The following is a 19,906-nucleotide window of genomic DNA, read 5'->3' as shown; positions in this document are numbered from 1 at the left end:
AATACCATTAAATGAATATAGATTCTGAACTTGTCCTGCAGATGATGCTCAGCCCCTTTGTTACCCTTTCAAGAATCACAGTGGTAGTCAAATCAGCAATGTTTGAAGAACACTGAATTAAGAAATGCTGAATTGTTTTGTACATGTTGTCTTTTGCATGATTCAGCTTTCACAATGCAATGAAAATATTACTTATTCCAATTGATTGGAGATGCAATATTGTTCCTGAAAACTGGAAAGCTTTGGCAACTGAAAATGAGGAACTGTCCATTTTTGGATAGCCCCATCAGGACAATCATAGTTTGCTTTCTTCCGCTTCTATCCCCAATAGCAAGTGAGTCAAAATTGCCCTACGTACATAATCTAAACTTTTTTCTTTTAGTTCAGCTTTGAGAATGTTGTAAGATCCTTCTTGCTACTCCTGAAAGAGTTGAGTTAACAGGTGCAAGTTACCCTCCGATATGCCACAGCAGTATTCATTACTGAGCCGTGATCCTTGACAATGCATCTCAGGCATTTCTCACATGAACCTAATGTTAAAAGACCATAAAGATTAAGAAATAGAAGCACGAATAGAGAATTTGGCTGACAAGTCTGCCCCACAATTCAGTATGTTATTTGGGGCTGTTCTTCCCTCTCTACTCTACCTTCCCACAATATTCCCAAATCCCCTGATTCCCTTAGTAACGCAAAAAATATACAGATAGTTGCTTGAATATACTCAATCACTGATCATGCACAGCCCCTGGGATGCAGAATTTCAAAGATTCATAAACCTTTGAGTAAATCAATTTCTGCACTTAATAAGTGACCGATCCCTTATTCTGAGATTGTTTCCCTAATTAACCCCAGACGGGGAAAGTCCTTCCAGCATCTACTCCGTAAACCCTTTTAAGAATTTCATATGATTCAATGAGATCGACTCTCATTTTTTCTAAACCCTAGACAACTTAGACCCAGTCTACTCAATGTCTGCTCATGGGACAATACCCTCATCTCAGAAATCTGGCTAGTGAAACTTCAATTGCACTCTCTCTGAGGCAAGTATATCCTTCCAGGTAAGGAGACCAAAACTGTTCACAGGACTCCAGGTGTTGTCTCACCAAGGTCTGTATAATTTCAGGATTGACTGATTTGATTTATTGTCACATGTACCAAAGTACAGTGAAAAGTATTTTTCTGCGGCCGAGGGAACGTGCACAGTACGTACATAGTAGACAAAAAGAATAATCAACAGAGTACATTGACAAATGGTACATCGACAAACAGTGATTGGTTGCAGTCTTGAATAAGGGGCCAAGCAAAGCAAATACATGAGCAAGAGCAGCATAGGGCATCATGAATAGTGTTCTTACAGGGAACAGATCAGTCTGAGGGGGAGTCGTTGAGGACATTTTCCCTTTTATACTCCAACATACTATTTGTTGTCCAAATAGCTTCATGTGCATGCTAACTTTCTATGATTAATGTTGAAGGACAACAAGGTCCCTCTGAAATCCAGATTTTCCTAGTCTCTCAACAATTTATAAAAAAATACTTTTCTAAATTTCCTATCAAGATGGATGACTTCACATTTCTTCTCATTACATTCCATCGGCCTTGTTTTTCGTCATTCATTTAATTTGTCTATATCCCTTTGCTGTCTCTTTACATTCTCCTCGCAGTTTACTTGTCCACTTAACTTTGTATTATCAGCAAATTTAAAATCGCCACTGATATGGACTTTGAATAGCTGAAGCCTTGATCATTGAGATCTCCCACTACTTACTGCCTGCGAACCCAAAAATTATCTGTTTATTCCTATTCCGTATTCTGTATAAACCTAGTCTCAACCCATGCTCATGTACTGACCCCAATCCACTGAGCCCTGATTTTGTGTAATGGCCTCCTGCAGGACACCTTATTGAAAATGTTTTTCAAAATCCAAATACATTACATTCCCTCAGATCAACCTCTAGTTACAATCTCAAAAAAAAGGAAGAGATTTGTCAAGCATGATTGCCCTTTCATAAATCCGTGTTGGCTCTGCCCAATCATGTTATTATTTTCAAAGTACCATGTTGCTAATAATAGATTATAGTATTTTTTCTTACCCCTGGCGCTAGACTAACTGGACTACATTTTTCTCTCCTATATCCTCTCCATATTTAATATCTTCAAATGTTCTCATCAAGACTAAGGCATTGATTGATTTTCCTCATCACCAACTGAAAAAGCCAATGTAACTGTTCTTTTTCCATGCCCATTGAAAGGTTCAGTCCACCTAGATATGGAGAAAATCTGAGACTTCCTAGTGTGTACGGCCTAGCCATTCACTGGATAAATGCACTGAGACATCATGGACATTGGGTAAAGCAGCTATAAAAACACTGAACTTCAGTGCCTCTTTTTCATAGTTTCAGGGATCATGCCTTATCAGTGTTGATGATGTGTTTCTCAGCAGAGGGAGCCAGCCAACGTTGGCCAGCGGCGGAATCTCCTGGTCCAGCCATTGTCAATGGGATTTTCCATTGATTTCACCCCGTGATTTCACAGCAGGGGAGTGCCATCAGCGAAACCAGAAGATCCCGCTGACATGAAGAGCCATAAGATCTCGGCCATTGCTTTTGAATATGGCAGACCATGTGCGCACTGACCAATCTTCTACAGAGAGTATTATCAGTTTTGAGATCTCTCCAGGGTATCATTGCAAAATTGTTCAATAATTATGTGTGGGTAAGAATATAAACGAATAGCAATTATTTTTTTACTGGACAATTATTTTGGAACATATAGTCCCATATGTACAAGATATAACTTCAGTTCTGCTAAATTCCCTGTTAAGATCCCCTTTTACAGTGGAAAAACTTTAAATTAAAATTACAAAATCGACTGAATGACCTCCAAATGAAGAAATTACCAACAAAATCCCACTTTTTATAGCTTTTACTTTAACACAAATTAGAGCCAAAGCAAATTCCACATGAATTAATATGCAAATGATACTTTAAATTCGAAAGGTAAATTTCACTTTAAATAGTCAGTACAACAAAGGTACATCTTATGCAACAAGCACCCGCATCAGTTCCTGCACAAATTTGAAAGGACATAACATGTGCTTTTCTTTATTCATGCAGGATAGGCCAGGAGTTCTATCCAACAACAATTATCACCTTTGAGATTCACGGTTATGATTATCATCAGTAACACACATTTTGGTGAAACCTTTCTCCCTCAGGTCATGACAGTAATGATCCTGTGGCTCTCCAGAGTTCATTTTCAACTGACTAATGAATAATGCCCTGGTTCATGAAATGTCCACTTTTGGGAAAACACCCAGATCTTAAGTGTCCCTGAGCTGTCCACACAGCTTTCAGGGTGTTAGGCCTGTTTAGCCAGCTCATACATTGCCTCCAGGAGCTCCTGTCTCCTTTTCTGCCAAACGGAAAAACTGACCACTTCCTGAGACCAATTCACTTCTTCTCCTCACAACAATTCTCTGAGTTCCTCTTTCTGGCTCTGTCCTTATTCTCCTTGTTCCTGTGTCTGTGCACTCCTCTCGATGTAGCTCTCCTTTTTGTCTGCAGTTCTCCTTTGTGTCTGACAGCCACAAAGCTTTTTTCTATCTTCCTTCCTGTTGATATTGTTTCCAGATCAAGGGCCACGAGGTCATATGGACCAGTATTACTTACTATTCAAGAAAATTACAATTGATCCCTTTACATTGAAACACACTCTTAAGAATCCTTTTCAAACATTTTCAAACCATTACAGCTTCCCTAGACATTTCACAGACACTTTCTTTACCTGACTGATTCCTGGTCAAATGTCTTCACAGCATACACAATAATAATATTGTCAGCTTTTTGCTTAGTGTGAAACTGACACCTTGCTGTCTCCATGCCAGATTTGTGCCTATTTTTCTTCAGTTAAGTAATGGTACTCTCTGAGCTAAATGAAGTCAAGCATTGGTTGCTATTAATGGACAGCCAGATTATAAAGTTCATAGAATGTATTCATTACAATTATGAAAAAGTAATGTACATTACATTTATTGTAAATATTATTAGTAAGCAAATAAAAATGCGAAAATAGTACTTCCCGGCCATCTGCCTGGTTTTGTGGTAAAAGTATTTTCTCAAATTGAGAAAGAATGGAGCCACAAATGGCACTGCTGGCATCAAGATCTGATTAGTATTGAAGTCATGATTAAACAAGTCCCAATGCTGCAGTCAAAAGTGTTGTTCATTAAATTTTATTATGAATACCCCACTTCAGTAATTTTGTTTTGTCCCCATTTTTGCATTATTTCCCAGCCAAGTGGAGAGGGCAATGTCTTCATAAACTTCTTTCAGTACTCTTCTTGACCAGCTGTGGGCTGGCAGCTCTTCAGGGTGGGCCATCATCCTTAATTGGACGCGGTGGCGGCTGTCAATTGATCACTGCCGACAAAATGCCACCCCTGGGTCCGGCAGACTGCAGGAGCAGAATCAGCTCTCCCTTTCAGCCGTGGCAGCTGAACTTCAGCCTCCACCAAAAATTCCGCCCTCAGTTTTTAGAAAATCACAAGGCAATGGTTACTTGTGAAACAGTATGATGGTACAAACATTTGTCAATATAACTTTTATAAAGTGTCATTTGTCCTGCATGACTTCAATTTTGTTCATTTATTTAACATTGGTCAATTGAGGGTAATTTTAACTAGTTTACTGGACAGGGAACTCACAGACTCAAGTGGCAGTTCCACACGCTGTCTAATATTACTCTCTCTTTATATTGATACAGTAGAAAATCGGAACGGGATGTAAAACCAGTGTTGTACCCAAATCCTTGTTTCTCAATCTGTGGGCTGAGTCAATTGTGCTTCAGTTTTAGCAAACATACCTCAATTTTAGAAGGTTGTGAGTTCAAACCCCACTCCAGAAACATAATCTAGGTGGACAATTCAGTGCAGTAAGGAAGGAAAGCTGCAATGTTCGACGTTCTGCCTTTCAAGTAAGATTTTAAACTAAGACCTCATCTGCAATCAAAAGTGGACATAAAATACCCCACAGCAGTGTTTGAGGAAGAGCCGTGGAACTCTCCATTGTGCCCTGGCATTGATAGTCAACCAGCATCACTAAAACAGATTAACTAGCCATTTATTGCATTGTTGTTTGTGGTAACATCCCGTACACAGATTGTTTGCCTCATTTTGCTACATTGCCATAGTATCCACACTTGATAAAGCACTTTTGACTGTAAAGCATTTGGGACATTCTGCGGGTGTGAAAGGTGCAATATCAATGGAAGCTCCTTCTTTGTCTTTAGTTTGTTCATTGTTGGGGCAAGTAATAGTATATATAACAATGGTGCTTTCCATTATTGTAGGTTTCCAAAACACTGGCCATTTCTGTTTTGCAAGTAGTTTATTAATCCAAAACAATTGTTTAAATGACATTGTGTCCTTCATTCATAACTGCGCCATTAGATCATGCCAATAGGAACAGGAAGTACAAATGAAAACATAAACAAACTCTGAAGTATTAACCATGTCTTACGGTCAAATTAATAAACTTTCTAGTTAAATACGCTTTTAACAAATAAGTGAAAATTTGACATTGATGACAAATATTGCCTTTTTGGTGCACATCCAGTTTGAGTTTCAATATTTGCAGTGTTTCACCACAGCTGAACTTTTTGATTGGTTACTAGGCATGTGCCATGAAAAGAGACAGATATTCAGGGCACATCCTGTTGTTCAGTGACATTTTACATAATGGTGGATTAGTCTAGACAGATTACATAAATAAACAGAGATAATGTTGCTTTCAGTTTGATTAATCTCCTTTCTGTCTGGTGTATAGAAAGGTAGGATGATTGACATTTGGTAGTTAATTTCAAGTGCTCATCTGGAAATTTAGCAAATACAGATGTTTTAATCAGAAGCCATTATCACTCAGTACAACTTTTTTTTAAAAATCAGAGTTCCTTTTCCTTTGACCTCCTAACTTTAAATGTGAAGATTTAGTTTGGGCAGTGATGGACTTTCTCACATCCTTTATCTATACAGTAGGAACATGGACAAAATCAGGCTATGAACCAGAAGTTTAACCACCCCACTTGTACTAACGATCAGTTTATCCTATAAATTTCTGTTGGATTTTTTTTACTGAGAAACTGTGTGAATGCGTCAGAGTTTTTCAAGAACACATTCTTTGGGAAACAGTCATCTCCATCTCATTTATATGACACTGAGCAGTTTTCTTGCCTGTACAACTAAAACTATACGTTAACATTTTTACGGTTGGATTTAATTATTCTTTCAAAAAGTTTGGTCCTGAAATGCGACAGGATATTACTCTCAGAAACGCTAACTGATGGAAAAGAAGTTTATCCTGCCCACGCTGCAATAGAAAGTTCGTTCATCATTCCCTTTGTCATAAATTATTGCACAGTCTATGGAGGTCCCCTGGACTCTGCCCAAACTGGCACATAGCAGGGTTACTCACTCCGCCTGAAGCTTATGTGGAGAATTTTGTTCTCTTTAAGTTGAGTATACGAAGTGCCCTTACCCGCTCAAGCTCAGCCATTACAACATTTAGTCAGTACATTGTGTCTGCCATGTCAAGGGAGACAATGACACTGTACTTCAGAAAAGTGCAGACATTATTTCTGCTCTTCAGATTAATAGATTTTGTCATACTCATGAAGGGCAGCAATCAATAGCACTTTACTCTGACATCCACTGTCAATAGACTTTGTACCCATTACTAGGGATGGTTAATAGATAGTTCTTCAGAATGCTTTTTGTTGCTCATAATATGTTGGAAATAATTGCTTAAGAAATTGTGTAAATGAACAACCATAAATATTTGTTCTTTTAACAGGTGATTTATTGCTTCATGTTGGTTGGTCTGATTCTCATGTCATAATAATATGACATTTGCCTTATGTGTATCATGAATTAATTACAATGCAACTATTGAATCAGCCCTCATTGGTTCTTGAAAGGAACAAAATTGTTTTTGTGAATGTGCTTGCATCCAAAGTTGGAGGATATAAAACTAAATTTAAAAAACTATTGAATTTATTTCTAGTATGAAAATATTAAAAGGGTTTGATATCATATCAGAACAACAAATTATTGAAATTATCACTTGGCAGTACAGAACGCGAATGCTGCTGAAAAGAGAGACTTAAGTTGCCAAAGCTTTCATTCATCAGGAGAAATGCAAGAATGCCAGATTTCAAATGATCACCACAGTTTATAATATGAGTAGACTCTGATTGGCCAAGGCATTGCCATGGAGAAAGCATCGGAAACTATTGGTGCCCCGTGCTTCCAGATAACTTAACAATGACTCAAGGTTTGAACGGATTTATTTTTGGTGCAGAGAACAGATCCATGAGGATGACAAATGTCATTTCTAGCAAGCATAAATGAGCCATTTTACAAGCTTGATGTAAATTGGTTATTGGTGTCACTATTAGCACACTCAGTATTGTTCAGCAAGTGCTGCCCAATTGCAGAATCACATCAAAGAGAAGAAGTTTTGGTTTGGGTTTGAAGGCGGGGCTGGTTGAGTATGTTCTATATGCTGCCTACCTCAAACAACCAGCGAAACATCTTGTTTGGGAAGTACGACTTACTTATCTGGCATTGCAGCGGCAATGCAATTCATTCACAATGTTAATCGACTGTGTGAACTGACAACAGCATCTTGTTAGTGGAAAAATACCACTAGCATTGCCACTGTATAGCAACAAAGCAAAATGGCTTGCTGGCCCTGTTGTTCAAACTTTTGAGATACTTTTCCAGGGTAATTTGCAAAATACCAGGCACATTTCATGTCCAAGAGTGGAGGCCTTTGGTCCATTTGCGGGTTTGTGAGCAATCATCTGATCAAGGCAGCCATTGTCCTGCTGGATGATGTTTATGCACTCTATTTCTGTGTCAAGCTTGCAAGGTGGGCAAATGACAAACATAAGGAATGACCAGTTAAAATTAAAACTGTAAAAGGACATGGGAGGACAGCATACTGGTCGTGAAGGGACTTGGGACATTATGTTTGTTTATCTCTGTTATAGCCTGTGAAGTATTTGGAACAGTTTAGGAGGGGAATCACAGAAAGAGCCATCCCGAACTAATGCCATGTGCCTTTATGCATGCTGGCTTATAGGTAATTTTAGTATTTATAACAGACCAAGTTTTATCCTGCTTTAAGGGTAATGCTGCTTGTAAATGTCCAATGGTCACTTAAATTTCAGCTTGTGTCCAAGTAGAGGGCTCCAGTGGGTTGACAGCAGCCATTTTTTCTAACTGCTTTTTATTTAACTTCATATAGGTTATAACGGCAGGCTAGCAAAGGTACATTTTATGCCATTGCTATTGGCACCCTAAGTTTACTTGTACAACTGTTCCCATATGTGGCGGCAAATCAGACCTGAATGATACAGCTGATTGACTTCTGTTTGGTGCATGACCAAAATCTGCAGTTCCCATTATTGTAATGCATTATAAAAAGGTTCTGACAAAATGCTACTGCATTCTCCCAAAAGGTGTACGGTATGTTCATCAAAACAAAGTTGGATGACCAGAAATGGTTCATGCAGCATCCTTCCAGATCTGTACCACATGACCATGGGCTAAAGGAGAACATTCATCCACTCAATAGGAGGGTTACCAATAGGAGAATAAAGAGAAAGAGGCCTTTATTGCCTTAGATATAATACACGGTTCAACCAATAATTTCACATATGCCATGTCAGACCACATGCATGGTATCATATTTGTGAAAGATGTTTTTGCTATGATCATATGGCCTGAGAACTGCATGTTACCAACTAGTCTCCAGGATCTGTCTGCCATTCTTCATATTCATGGAACAAGAAATTAAGTCAAGTAGTAAGGTTCTAATTTGTGAGAGATGAGTTATTATAAGACAATACTTCCACAGCCAGACGCAGCTCTTCAACAATTCCACAAATTGTGGATAGTTCACATTCTTCAGAAACCTTGGCCAGAATTCTCTGGCTGTTGGGAATTCTCTGTTCCTGTCGGCAGGGCAGCTCTGCCCATGGGTTTCCTGGCAGCGTGGGGTGGCTTCATTGGGAAATCCCATTGACAAGCGGTGGGAAGAGAGAATCCCGCTGCCAGCGAATGGCAGGCTGCCGAGAAACACGGGGCTGGGGCTAACGAATCCAGCCCCTTATTTATGGCAGTAATTCAGAAAAATTGCTGTAAAAACACATTTTAACAAAATCATAAAACATTTATTATTATGAACCACAACTTGACTGTAACGCACTCCTTCCTAAAAAAATGTGATTATTGCCAGGAGCTGATTGAGCGAGAGGTAAAATCACGTTTTAAAATAAAGTAGTTGAAAACTGACCACATAATTTCAGTGGTTAGCGTGCGTATAGGGCCATAGACCATAAGATGTAGGAGAAGGAGTAGGCAATTCAGCCCATCAAGTCTGCTCCTCCATTCAGCGAGATCACAACTGATCGGATATAATCCTCAACTCCATTCTCACGTCTTATCCCTATAACCCCGGATTCCCTTAATGATTAAAAATCTATCTCAGCCTTGAGCATACTTAATGACTCAGCTTCTTCAACTCTCTGTGGAAAAGAATTCCACAGAATCACCACCCTCATCCGCATCTCTATCATAAATGGGTGCCCCTTATACTGAGCTTGTGCCCTCTGGCCCTCCCAGAAGGCGAAACAGCCTCTCAGCATCTGCCCTGTCAAGGCACCTGAGAATCTTATATATCTCAATAATGTCTCAAATGTTAATTTCTTCCACAATTAAAAAAAAACTATTTATAGCATTACTATTTGTAATTTCAAAATTGTACTATGCCCAATCTTAAAGGAAGTGTGTGTCAAATTATTCAATGTCAAGCATAGATTTCAAATGAGTAATTTCCATGCTTAATAAAGGAACCTAATAGCATATGAAGATTATTGTTTTTGAATTCTCTATGATCAATTCAGACGTAAGGGCTAGAATCTTACCATATAGAGTCAGGCTCTGACTGAAAATCGGTGTGTAGCTCCCCAACTGCACAGACCAGTTTTCACTCCAGATCTTGAGCCTCTCTGAAGAAGAAAAAAATAAGTAATGAAGAGTTGTGTTTCAAACTTTGAAGATGAGGTAACGTTGGGAGGCATAACAAGCAGTGTAGATGGTACCAAGAAATGATAAAAAGACAGGTAAATTAAGTTAATGGAAAAAGCTGTGGCAAATTGAGCTCACTGTGGCAAAGTGTTCGGTTTCAAGAAAGACAATTTGGAGTATTTTGAGAATGATGAGAAACTTCAAACTGTGGAGGTGCAAAGAAATCCCACGTACACAAGTCACAAAAAAAAACTTGAAGAAAGATACAAATAGCAATCAAAAACACTATTTATTGGAAGGCCGCACTATCTCAAGGTAACTGTACGAAGGAAAGGAAGTTAGGGTTGAGTTATATGTAGCCTTGGAAAGACACCCATTCTGAGTAATGTATTCAGTTCTGGGTACTGTATCTCTGTATATTGGCCTTGGAGAGAGTGCAGTGCAAATTCACCAAAATGATAGGAGGCTAAACAAGTTTAATCATGAGGGCAGTATGCATGAACTTTACTTCCCTTGAAAGTAGAAGATTGAGGGTGATCTAATTGATGCAGAAGTGGGATTTGATTGGGTAGCCAAAATGAAACAATTTCCAACAGTAAGGGAATCCCAAACAGGTGGGCACAACCTTAAAATGAGATCCTGATTCAGTGTGAAATTGGACAACACTTCTTCCCACATAGGTTAATGGAAAGTTGGAACTCTCTCACTTAAAGGCTGTGGGGATGATGGGCTAATTGAAACTTTCATAATTGAAATCACTAATTTTGTTGGGAAAATGTAGCATGGGATACGGAACAAAGACAGACAAATGGGGTTTAAGTACAGAGCAGCCTTGCACGGTGGCACAGTGGTTAGCACTGCTGCCTCACAGTGCTAGGGACCCGGGTTCAGTTCCGGCATCGGGTCACTGTTGGTGTGGAGTTTCACTTTCACCCCGTGCCCTGTGTCTGTGTGGGTTTCCTCCGGGTGCTCCGGTTTCCTCCCACAGTCCAAAGATGTGCAGGTTAGGTGGATTGGCCGTGCTAAATTGTACCTTAGTGTCCAAAAGGTTAGGTGGGGTTACTGGGTTATGGGGATAGGGTCGGGGCGAGGGCCTAGGTGGGGTGCTCTTTCCAGGGGTCGGTGCAGACTCAATGGGCCAAATGGCCTCATTCTGCACTGTAGAGATTCTATGATTCTATGATCCAATTGAATGGAAGAAGACACTGGGGTTGCTGAATGACCTATTCCTTACTGTACAATGCGACTGCTATTTTATGCCACTAGATGTCACTACTTCATATCAACCATACCAATTGGAGATAATGTAGAATGGAAACAATTTTCTATTTGTGATTTAAACAGGCATGATTCTCTTGATCACATTACATTTTATTCTAAGACTGTTCAGAATGTGACAAATACAAGTTTATGTTCACTTTCCTTTCTGAACATCTTGGCCTAAATTTTTCAGATGGTGCGGTTTCCATTCCTGCCGTCTGACGAGTTGGCAGAGAACACATCCCTGCGAAATCCCAGTGCCCTGCAGCCATGTCACACTCGAATGAGCATCAGTTGGCTACAGGTGGGACTTCTGCCCCTCACTCGGGAGGATGTCCCACCTTAGAGAGCTACCAGCCAACCTGAGATCTGCAGAGACTAAAGAGGAACTTCAGGAAGTAGCCTGAGTCTAAGTCCTGGAACTGGAGGACAAGCTAAGTTTCAGGGGTCCCAGGCCAGGAGGTTAGAAAAGGCCTCAGGGAATGATCAGAATGTCAGGGGAAAGGCAGGGGGATTCGGGAGGGGAAGGGTGGGGGGGGGGTGCGGTGGAGTAGTAGGGAAGTCCAGCAGCCACAGGACAAGCAGTCAGAAGTGGGATTCTGATGGAGGTGCCTCTGAGGCTGTTCTTTTTTCATCTTCGCCCATGCCAAGTAAATCTTCCCCCTAGCTTAAAATTGAAGCTGGTTGGGAAATGGTCCTTAAAATTGGGCCCTTAAGGTCCTCAATTGGGATCAAGGATGGGGATTCTGTCCGAGGCCTTGCCTGTCCCAGTGTAAAATCATTGCAGGGTCGGGGCGGGGAGGGCGGAAACCCGGAAGGAATCCCATTCCTTCAATTTCACACTCCCCACCCCCCCCCGCCTAAAAGCCTGCTTGCAAGTATGGGTGAAATACAGGCCCTTAAAGCTGTTACATCACAGGGACCCTTTATGTTGCATATAATATACAACATATTGTTGCTTGCCTTTGGCTGAGCGCATGGCATTGTTCACCTTAAATTTACCTTGGTTTTCAAGTTATCAAAATACTGGATTCTGAATACATTTCGTAATCTGCACTGGAATTTTTCGAATTGATATTTTCTTTAGACGCTAAGGTATTAATTATAGTTAATGCAGGACAACAAAAAAAAGATGCCATCTGTGTTAAAATATGTAACCCTGAAATTGCATTGTGCAATATTAGCATATGAGCACAGCACAGTTGCATGCAATTCCTCTGCGCTCAAGGATGGGCTAATCCAGCTATGTTAATATCACTGGCTATTTCAAGGTCTTTTTATTTACAGTACAATCTGGTTTTAAATTAGGCATTTCTCTTTACAAAACATTCTTTCATAATTGTTGGTGATACTGTGAATCTGTGTAATTATATGAAGGGCGACACAGACATTTTTCCCGTTGAAAATATCTTTGCAATTGGTCAGAACATCTCTGATTTAGGGAGGAAACACGAACCAAGTTTGTACTTCTGACTGCTGGAACATATGACTGTCCGAGCCTTGGCCATGGCCAAATTGCCTGTTGATGTCCTGCATCTATAATGATAAAAAAGAGCTGTGTAAGTGTGCATGTTTCTGTAGAGTTGCGACTGCAAGTTAAACTGGAGTCGGGGAAGTTTCAATACTGCCAGGCAAAGGGAGGCATACCGAGGCGGTAAAGAAACTTCAGCCTAGGTAATTTCAGAAGGAAGATCATCAGATCAACTGTTCTCAATGCCTGCTACCAATTTGATACTTTTCATCAACAGAAACTAGTCTTTGGAAATTAGAGTTATTTTATACTGCAAATCAGAAATCCCTGATCAAGTTTGTGAATCCTATTTTACTTTTCCAAATGTTAATGCCTGCAGGCTACCTCTATAAGGAATTGATTGCTTCAGCTATCTGACACCTGTCTTATTCTTTTATCCCCAGTACTGCGACTGAACCACTCCTCATCTGACACCTCTGAGAAGAAAAGAGTTAAGAGCCGACTAAAAAAGTTCATATCAAGGCGGCCTTCATTGAAAACATTACAAGAGAAAGGACTGATTAAAGGTAATGTGTGTGATTCTTAAGTGCAGTGGCCCCTCAGTAAAATATACTGTTGAACCACAGCCTCCAATATAACATGCATTGTTTATGCATTATGAGTGCTTCACTAATGGGTAAGCCATAGACAACTTATATAAAAGCAGACAAAGTTTTATGACATTTGTCTTATGGAAAAAAGACAATTGCTTTTGTGTTTCTGCTGCTGTTTCCATTTGTGGCAATGTGTCACTACCGCTGAAGCAAAGGAAGGAGACTGACTTAATGCAATATCCAGACACTGCCACATTGATTTTATTCCTTTGAAGACAGCGTGTCTGTTGTGACCATCACACCATACTCCACTTTTGGGGGATGGTTGCAATTGAGTTGTCTGCAATGCATTCGAACTCTATCCTTTCAACTTTGGGACTTTGGTTCAAGTTCCACATGACAGCTATTTTCTATGATAGGTGACCCATATGGCCATGAATCCAAAGCATAAAGTGGCTCATAATTCTGTACCAATTGCCACAAAATTGGCCGCATCAGTGCAAGGTTAAACTGGTAGAACGGATGATGTCAATAAAGTACACAGCTTTGTCCTGGATTGTGTCAGACACCTTGAGTGCTTTTTAAAAACTTAATTTACAAGGATGTGGGTGTCGCTTGTTAGGCCAGCACTTATTGCCCATCCCTTGTTGCCCTTCAGAAGATGGTGGTGAGTTGCCTTCTTGAACCGCTGCAGTCCTTGAGATGTAGGTACACCCATTGTGCTGTGAGGGAGAGAGTTCCAGGATGTTGCCCCAGCGACAGTGAAGGAACGGCGATATATTTTCAAGTAAGGGTGGCGAGTGACTTGGAGGGGAACCTCCATGTGGTGGGGTTCCCAGGTATTTGCTGCTCCTGTCCTTCTAGATGGTAGTGGTGGTGGGTATGGAAGGTGCTGTCTCAGAAACTTGGTGAGTTACTGCAGTGCATCTTGTAGATGGTACACACGGCTGCCACTGTTCGTTGATGGTGGAGGGTTTGAATGTTTGTGGAAGGGGGAGCTATCAAGCGGGCTGCTTTGTCCTGGATGGTGTCGAGCCTCTTGACTGTCATTTGAGCTGCACTCATCCAGGCAAGTGGAGAATATTCCATTACACTCCTGACTTGTGTCTTGTAGATGGTGGACAGGCTTTGGGGGGTCAGGAAATGAGTTACTCGCTATAGATTAATGGTAAATGGCTGTTGTGATTCCACCCAGCCAAGCAAGTGGAAGATTATTTACAACATTACTGATGTACTTTATAGGTGGTGAAAGGGCTTTGGGGAGTTCAGACGTTTTGGAAATACTTGTCATCATTGTGTGGCCCTGTCATGAGGCAAGCCAACTGTAGTATCCCATTTCTATTCAGTTCAATATGCCCTATTATTGAGAACGCACTGAAGTATAGCTGCCCCTAAACGTTGGATGGATTTGTTTATTGTCACGTGTACCAAGGTACAGTGAAAAGTATTTTTCTGCGAGCAGCTCAACAGATAATTAAATACATGGGAAGAAAAGGGAATAAAAGAAAATACATAATAGGGCAACACAACATATACAATGTAACTACATAAGCACTGGCATCGGATGAAGCATACAGGGTGTAGTGTAAATGATGTCAGTCCATAAGAGGGTCATTTAGGAATCTGGTGACAGTGGGGAAGAAGCTGTTTTTGAGTCTGTTCGTGCGTGTTCTCAGACTTATAAATGACCTAGAGGAGGGCTCAGAAGGGTGGGTGAGTAAATTTGCAGACGACACTAAAGTCGGTGGTGTTGTCGACAGTGCGGAAGGATGTTGCAGGTTACAGAGGGACATAGATAAGCTGCAGAGCTGGGCTGAGAGGTGGCAAATGGAGTTTAATGTAGAGAAGTGTGAGGTGATTCACTTTGGAAGGAATAACAGGAATGCGGAATATTTGGCTATTGGTAAAATTCTTGGAAGTGTGGATGAGCAGAGGGATCTCGGTGTCCATGTACATAGATCCCTGAAAGTTGCCACCCAGGTTGATAGGGTTGTGAAGAAGGCCTATGGTGTGTTGGCCTTTATTGGTAGAGGGATTGAGTTCCGGAGTCATGAGGTCATGTTGCAGCTGTACAAAACTCTGGTACGGCCGCATTTGGAGTATTGCGTACAGTTCTGGTCAACTCATTATAGGAAGGACGTGGAAGCTTTGGAACGGGTGCAGAGGAGATTTACCAGGATGTTGCCAGGTATGGAGGGAAAATCTTATGAGGAAAGGCTGATGGACTTGAGGTTGTTTTCGTTAGAGAGAAGAAGGTTAAGAGGAGACTTAATAGAGGCATACAAAATGATCAGAGGGTTAGATAGGGTGGACAGTGAGAGCCTTCTCCCGCGGATGGAAATGGCTAGCACGAGGGGACATAGCCTTAAACTGAGGGGTAATAGATATAGGACAGAGGTCAGAGGTAGGTTCTTTACGCAAAGAGTGGTGAGGCCGTGGAATGCCCTCCCTGCAACAGTAGTGAACTCGCCAACATTGAGGGCATTTAAAAGTTTATTGGATAAGCATATGGATGATAATGGCATAGTGTAGGTTAGATGGCTTTTGTTTTTTGACTTCCTATGTCGGTGCAACATCGTGGGCCGAAGGGCCTGTACTGCGCTGTATCGTTCTATGTTCTATGTTCTGTATCTCCTGCCCGATGGAAGAAGTTGGAAGAGTGAGTAAGCCGGGTGGGAGGGATCTTTGATTATGCTGCCTGCTTTCCCCAGGCAGTGGGAGGTGTAGATGGAGTCATTGGATGGGAGGCAGGTTCGTGTCATGGACTGGGCGGTGTTCACGACTCTCTGAAGTTTCTTGCGGTCCTGGGCCGAGCAGTTGCCATACCAGGCTGTGATGCAGCCCGATAGGATGCATTCTATGATGCATCTGTAAAAGTTTGTGAGGGTTAATGTGGACATGCCGAATTTCCTTAGTTTCCTGAGGAAGTATTGGCGCTGTTATGCTTTCTTGGTGGTAGCATCGACGTGGGTGGACCAGGACAGATTTTTTGAGATGTGCACCCTTAGGAATTTGAAACTGCTAACCATCTCCACCTCGGCCCCGTTGATGCTGACAGGGGTGTGTACAGTACTTTGCTCCCTGATGTCAATGACCAGCTCTTTACTTTTGCTGGCATTGAGGGAGAGATTGTTGTCGCTACACCACTCCACTAGGATCTCTATCTCCCGCCTGTATTCTGACTCGTCATTATTCGAGATCCGGCTCACTATGGTCGTATCGTCAGCGAACTTGTTGATGGAGTTGGGACCAAGTTTTGCCACGCAGTCGTGTGTGTACAGGGAGTAGAGTATGGGGCTAAGTACGCAGCCTTGCGGGGCCCCGGTGTTGAGGACTATTGTGGAGGAGGTGTTGTTGTTAATTCTTACTGATTGTGGTCTGTTGGTCAGAAAATCGAGGATCCAGTTGCAGAGTGAGGAGCCAAGTCCTAGGTTTTGGAGCTTTGATATGAGCTTGGCTGGGATTATGGTGTTGAAGGCGGAGCTGTAGTCAATAAATAGGAGTCTGATGTAGGAGTCCTTGTTTTCGAGATGCTCTAGGTGAGTGTAGGGCCAGGGAAATGGAGTCTGATGTGGACCGGTTGCAGTGGTATGCGAATCGCAGTGGATCAAGGCGTTCTGGGAGTATGGAGGTGATGCGCTTCATGATCAACCTCTCGAAGCACTTCATTACGATTGAAGTCAGGGCCACTGGACGGTAGTCATTGTTGCCTGGTTCTTCTTTGGTACCGGTATGATGGTGATCTTCTTGAAGCAGGTGGGGACCTCGGAGTGGAGTAGGGACAGGTTAAAGATATCCGCGAATACCTCTGCCAGCTGGTCCGCGCAGGCTCTGAGTGCACGACTAGGGATCCCGTCCGGGCCCGTCGCCTTCCGAGGGTTCACTTTCTGGAAGGCCAATCTGACTTTGGAAGCTGTGATGGTGGGTATGGGTGAATTATGGGCTGCTGGGGCACTGGCCAGCGGATTGTTGGTTACCTGCTTGAACCGAGCATAGAATGCATTGAGTTCATCGGGGAGGGGTGCGCTGCTGCCAGAGATACTGTTCGGCTTCGCTTTGTAGCCCGTTATGTTGTTTAGTTCTTGCCGCAACCGCCGAGAGTCTGTCTGTGACTCTAGCTTGGTTTGATATTCTCTCTTGGCATCTCGGATGGCTTCGCGGAGGTCGTACCTGGATTTCTTGTATAGGTCAGGATCGTCTGTCTTGAAGGCTCAGATCTGTCCTTCAGTAGGGAGGGAATCTCACGATTGAGCCATGGTTTCCGGTTGGGGAACGTACATACTGCTTTCTTTGGCATGCCGTCGTCCACACATTTGCTGATGAAGTCTGTGACGGTGGTGGCATACTCATTTAAGTTGGTCGCTGAGTTCTTAAATATGGACCAGTCCACTGTCTCTAAGCAGTCACCTAAGAGCTCTTCTGTCTCCTCGGACCAGCACTGCACAACCTTCTTAGCTGGATTCTCCCGCTTGAGTTTCTGCTTGTATGCTGGGAGAAAGAGCACCGTCTTATGGTCTGACTTCCCAAAGTGCGGTCGGGGGATGGAACAGTAGGCGCCCTTGATTTTTGAGTAGCAGTGGTCAAGAGTGTTGTCGCCCCTGGTTGGACAGGAGATGTGCTGGTGGAACTTTGGCAGTACACTCTTGAGGTTGGCCTTGTTGAAGTCTCCGGCCACGATGAACAAGGCCTCCGGGTGTTCTGTTTCGTAGTTGTTTATAACTGTGTATAGTTCATCCAGCGCCTTCCTCACTTCTGCTTGGGGTGGGATGTAAACCGCTGTGACAATGGCTGGAGTGAACTCATGTGGAAGATAATATGGGTGACACTTCACGGTCAGATGTTCCAGGTCTGGGGAACAGAAGGTCGCCAGGGTCGCCACATCCAAGCACCATGAGGAGTTGATGAGGAGGCACACCCCTCCACCCTTCGCTTTGCCTGATGATGCCGTGTGGTCCGCCCGGTGAATTGAGAAGCCATGAAGCATGGTGCCAGAGTTGAAGAAAAATAAAGAATTTAACTCTGGAAATGATGCAGTGAAGATTGAGAACACAGGAATACAGAATGGTTCAAATCTGCAAAAAAGACCAGCTGGAAATGAGACAAAAATATAAACTATAAATGAAATACTGACCGCAACGAAGAAAGGCACAGAGAAAAGTTCAACTCTGCAAAAAAGCTGCTAGAAAAATGACAAAAAAAGGCAATCTGCAAATAAAATATTGGTGACAAAGAAACAGCTAAGAAAGAAACACAAAAAAATGTCAAACTGCAGGCAGCCGCTACTAAGGACAAAGGAAAAGCAAACACGAAAGGAACACAACAAACTTAATGAACAAGCCTGAACCAATAATGATGAGCCACACTTGTAACACTGCTGGGGAGGGACTGCTGCAAAGTGTATTCCACTTTAAATCTAATTGATGACCAAAAAAACCGACGGCAAAAATTTTGAATGCCTTGAAGGCACATTTTGAATCCTGAGTGAAAGTTACATATTTACAATATGTGTTCAACAATAGAATTCAGAGCAAAAGAAAGACCATTAAATGGTATGTGATTGCAGTAATGCGGCTGGCAGAATCATATGAATTCGGACAGCTAAAAGATGATCTAATTAAAGACAGTTTTGGCTTAGGAGTGAGAGACCTCTCGATGAGACCAAGTCCACTGAAAGATGAGAAACGGATGCGAAATAAAATGATAGATGTGCGTCAAAATGCAGAAGTGCAGAACATATGTATGGCAGAGCTGACCAAGAGATGCATTCTGCTGAGAGACAGTTCATGCCAAAAGTGCAGTACAATCACAGAAAAGAAGCAGTTGCACAAAGGAAAAGAAGGATTGTCCAGCACGGGGGAAGCAGTGTTTTAATTGCAAGAAGCAGAATAATTTCACACACAAGTGTTGTGATCGTGCTGCACTTTTGTCCATGTTTCAGTGCACTTGCTCTCACCGAGAGGTCTCTCACTCCTAAGCCAAAATTGTGTTACGTCAGAAAAAAGCAAAACAAATCTATACTCTATACTGATGGCCTTTGGAGAGTTATCAGGAGAAGAATCTGATGAAGAAATATATACCATATACAACAGGTTGGTTCAGTCAAGTCTCTCCGCAACAAATGGTTTGAGACTGTTACAGCGATGACCACAGAGAAAAAGTATGAAGTGAACAGGAAGTGTCAGATAGAGACAGGTGCGCCATGCAACATAATGATGCTCACAGATCTGTGTGAAGTGGCTCAATATGGTGATCCAAAATGAATGCCTCGAAAGTATAATCGAGGCGATGTGATGACACAGTACCTTAAGGACAAATTATTCTGACAGTACAATGTTTTTTTTTATTTTTAAATTTAGAGTACCCAATTCATTTTTTTTTCAATTAAGGGGCAATTTAGCGAGTCCAATCCACCTAGCCTGGGTTGTGGGGGGTGAAAACCACGCAAACATGGGGAGATTGTGCAAACTCCACACGGGCAGTGACCCAGAGCCG

General features: G+C 41.9%; 1 protein-coding gene across 3 annotated transcripts in view; it reads left to right on the top strand.

Moving 5' to 3' along the window:
• Positions 1-19,906, top strand: part of arhgap15 (Rho GTPase activating protein 15) — a 1,048,441-nt gene that overhangs the window by 633,454 nt on the left and 395,081 nt on the right. For all 3 annotated transcript variants that reach the window (XM_072471657.1, XM_072471649.1, XM_072471663.1), the window contains one exon: positions 13,265-13,387. In XM_072471657.1, coding sequence (XP_072327758.1) covers positions 13,265-13,387 — 123 coding nt within the window. The remainder of the gene's footprint in view (positions 1-13,264; positions 13,388-19,906) is intronic.

Source organism: Scyliorhinus torazame, chromosome 2 (genome assembly GCF_047496885.1).
Source record: "Scyliorhinus torazame isolate Kashiwa2021f chromosome 2, sScyTor2.1, whole genome shotgun sequence".
Classification (NCBI taxonomy): Eukaryota; Metazoa; Chordata; class Chondrichthyes; order Carcharhiniformes; family Scyliorhinidae; genus Scyliorhinus; species Scyliorhinus torazame.
Note: the sequence above shows the minus strand (reverse complement) of the source record. Positions and strands in the feature narration are given on the sequence as shown.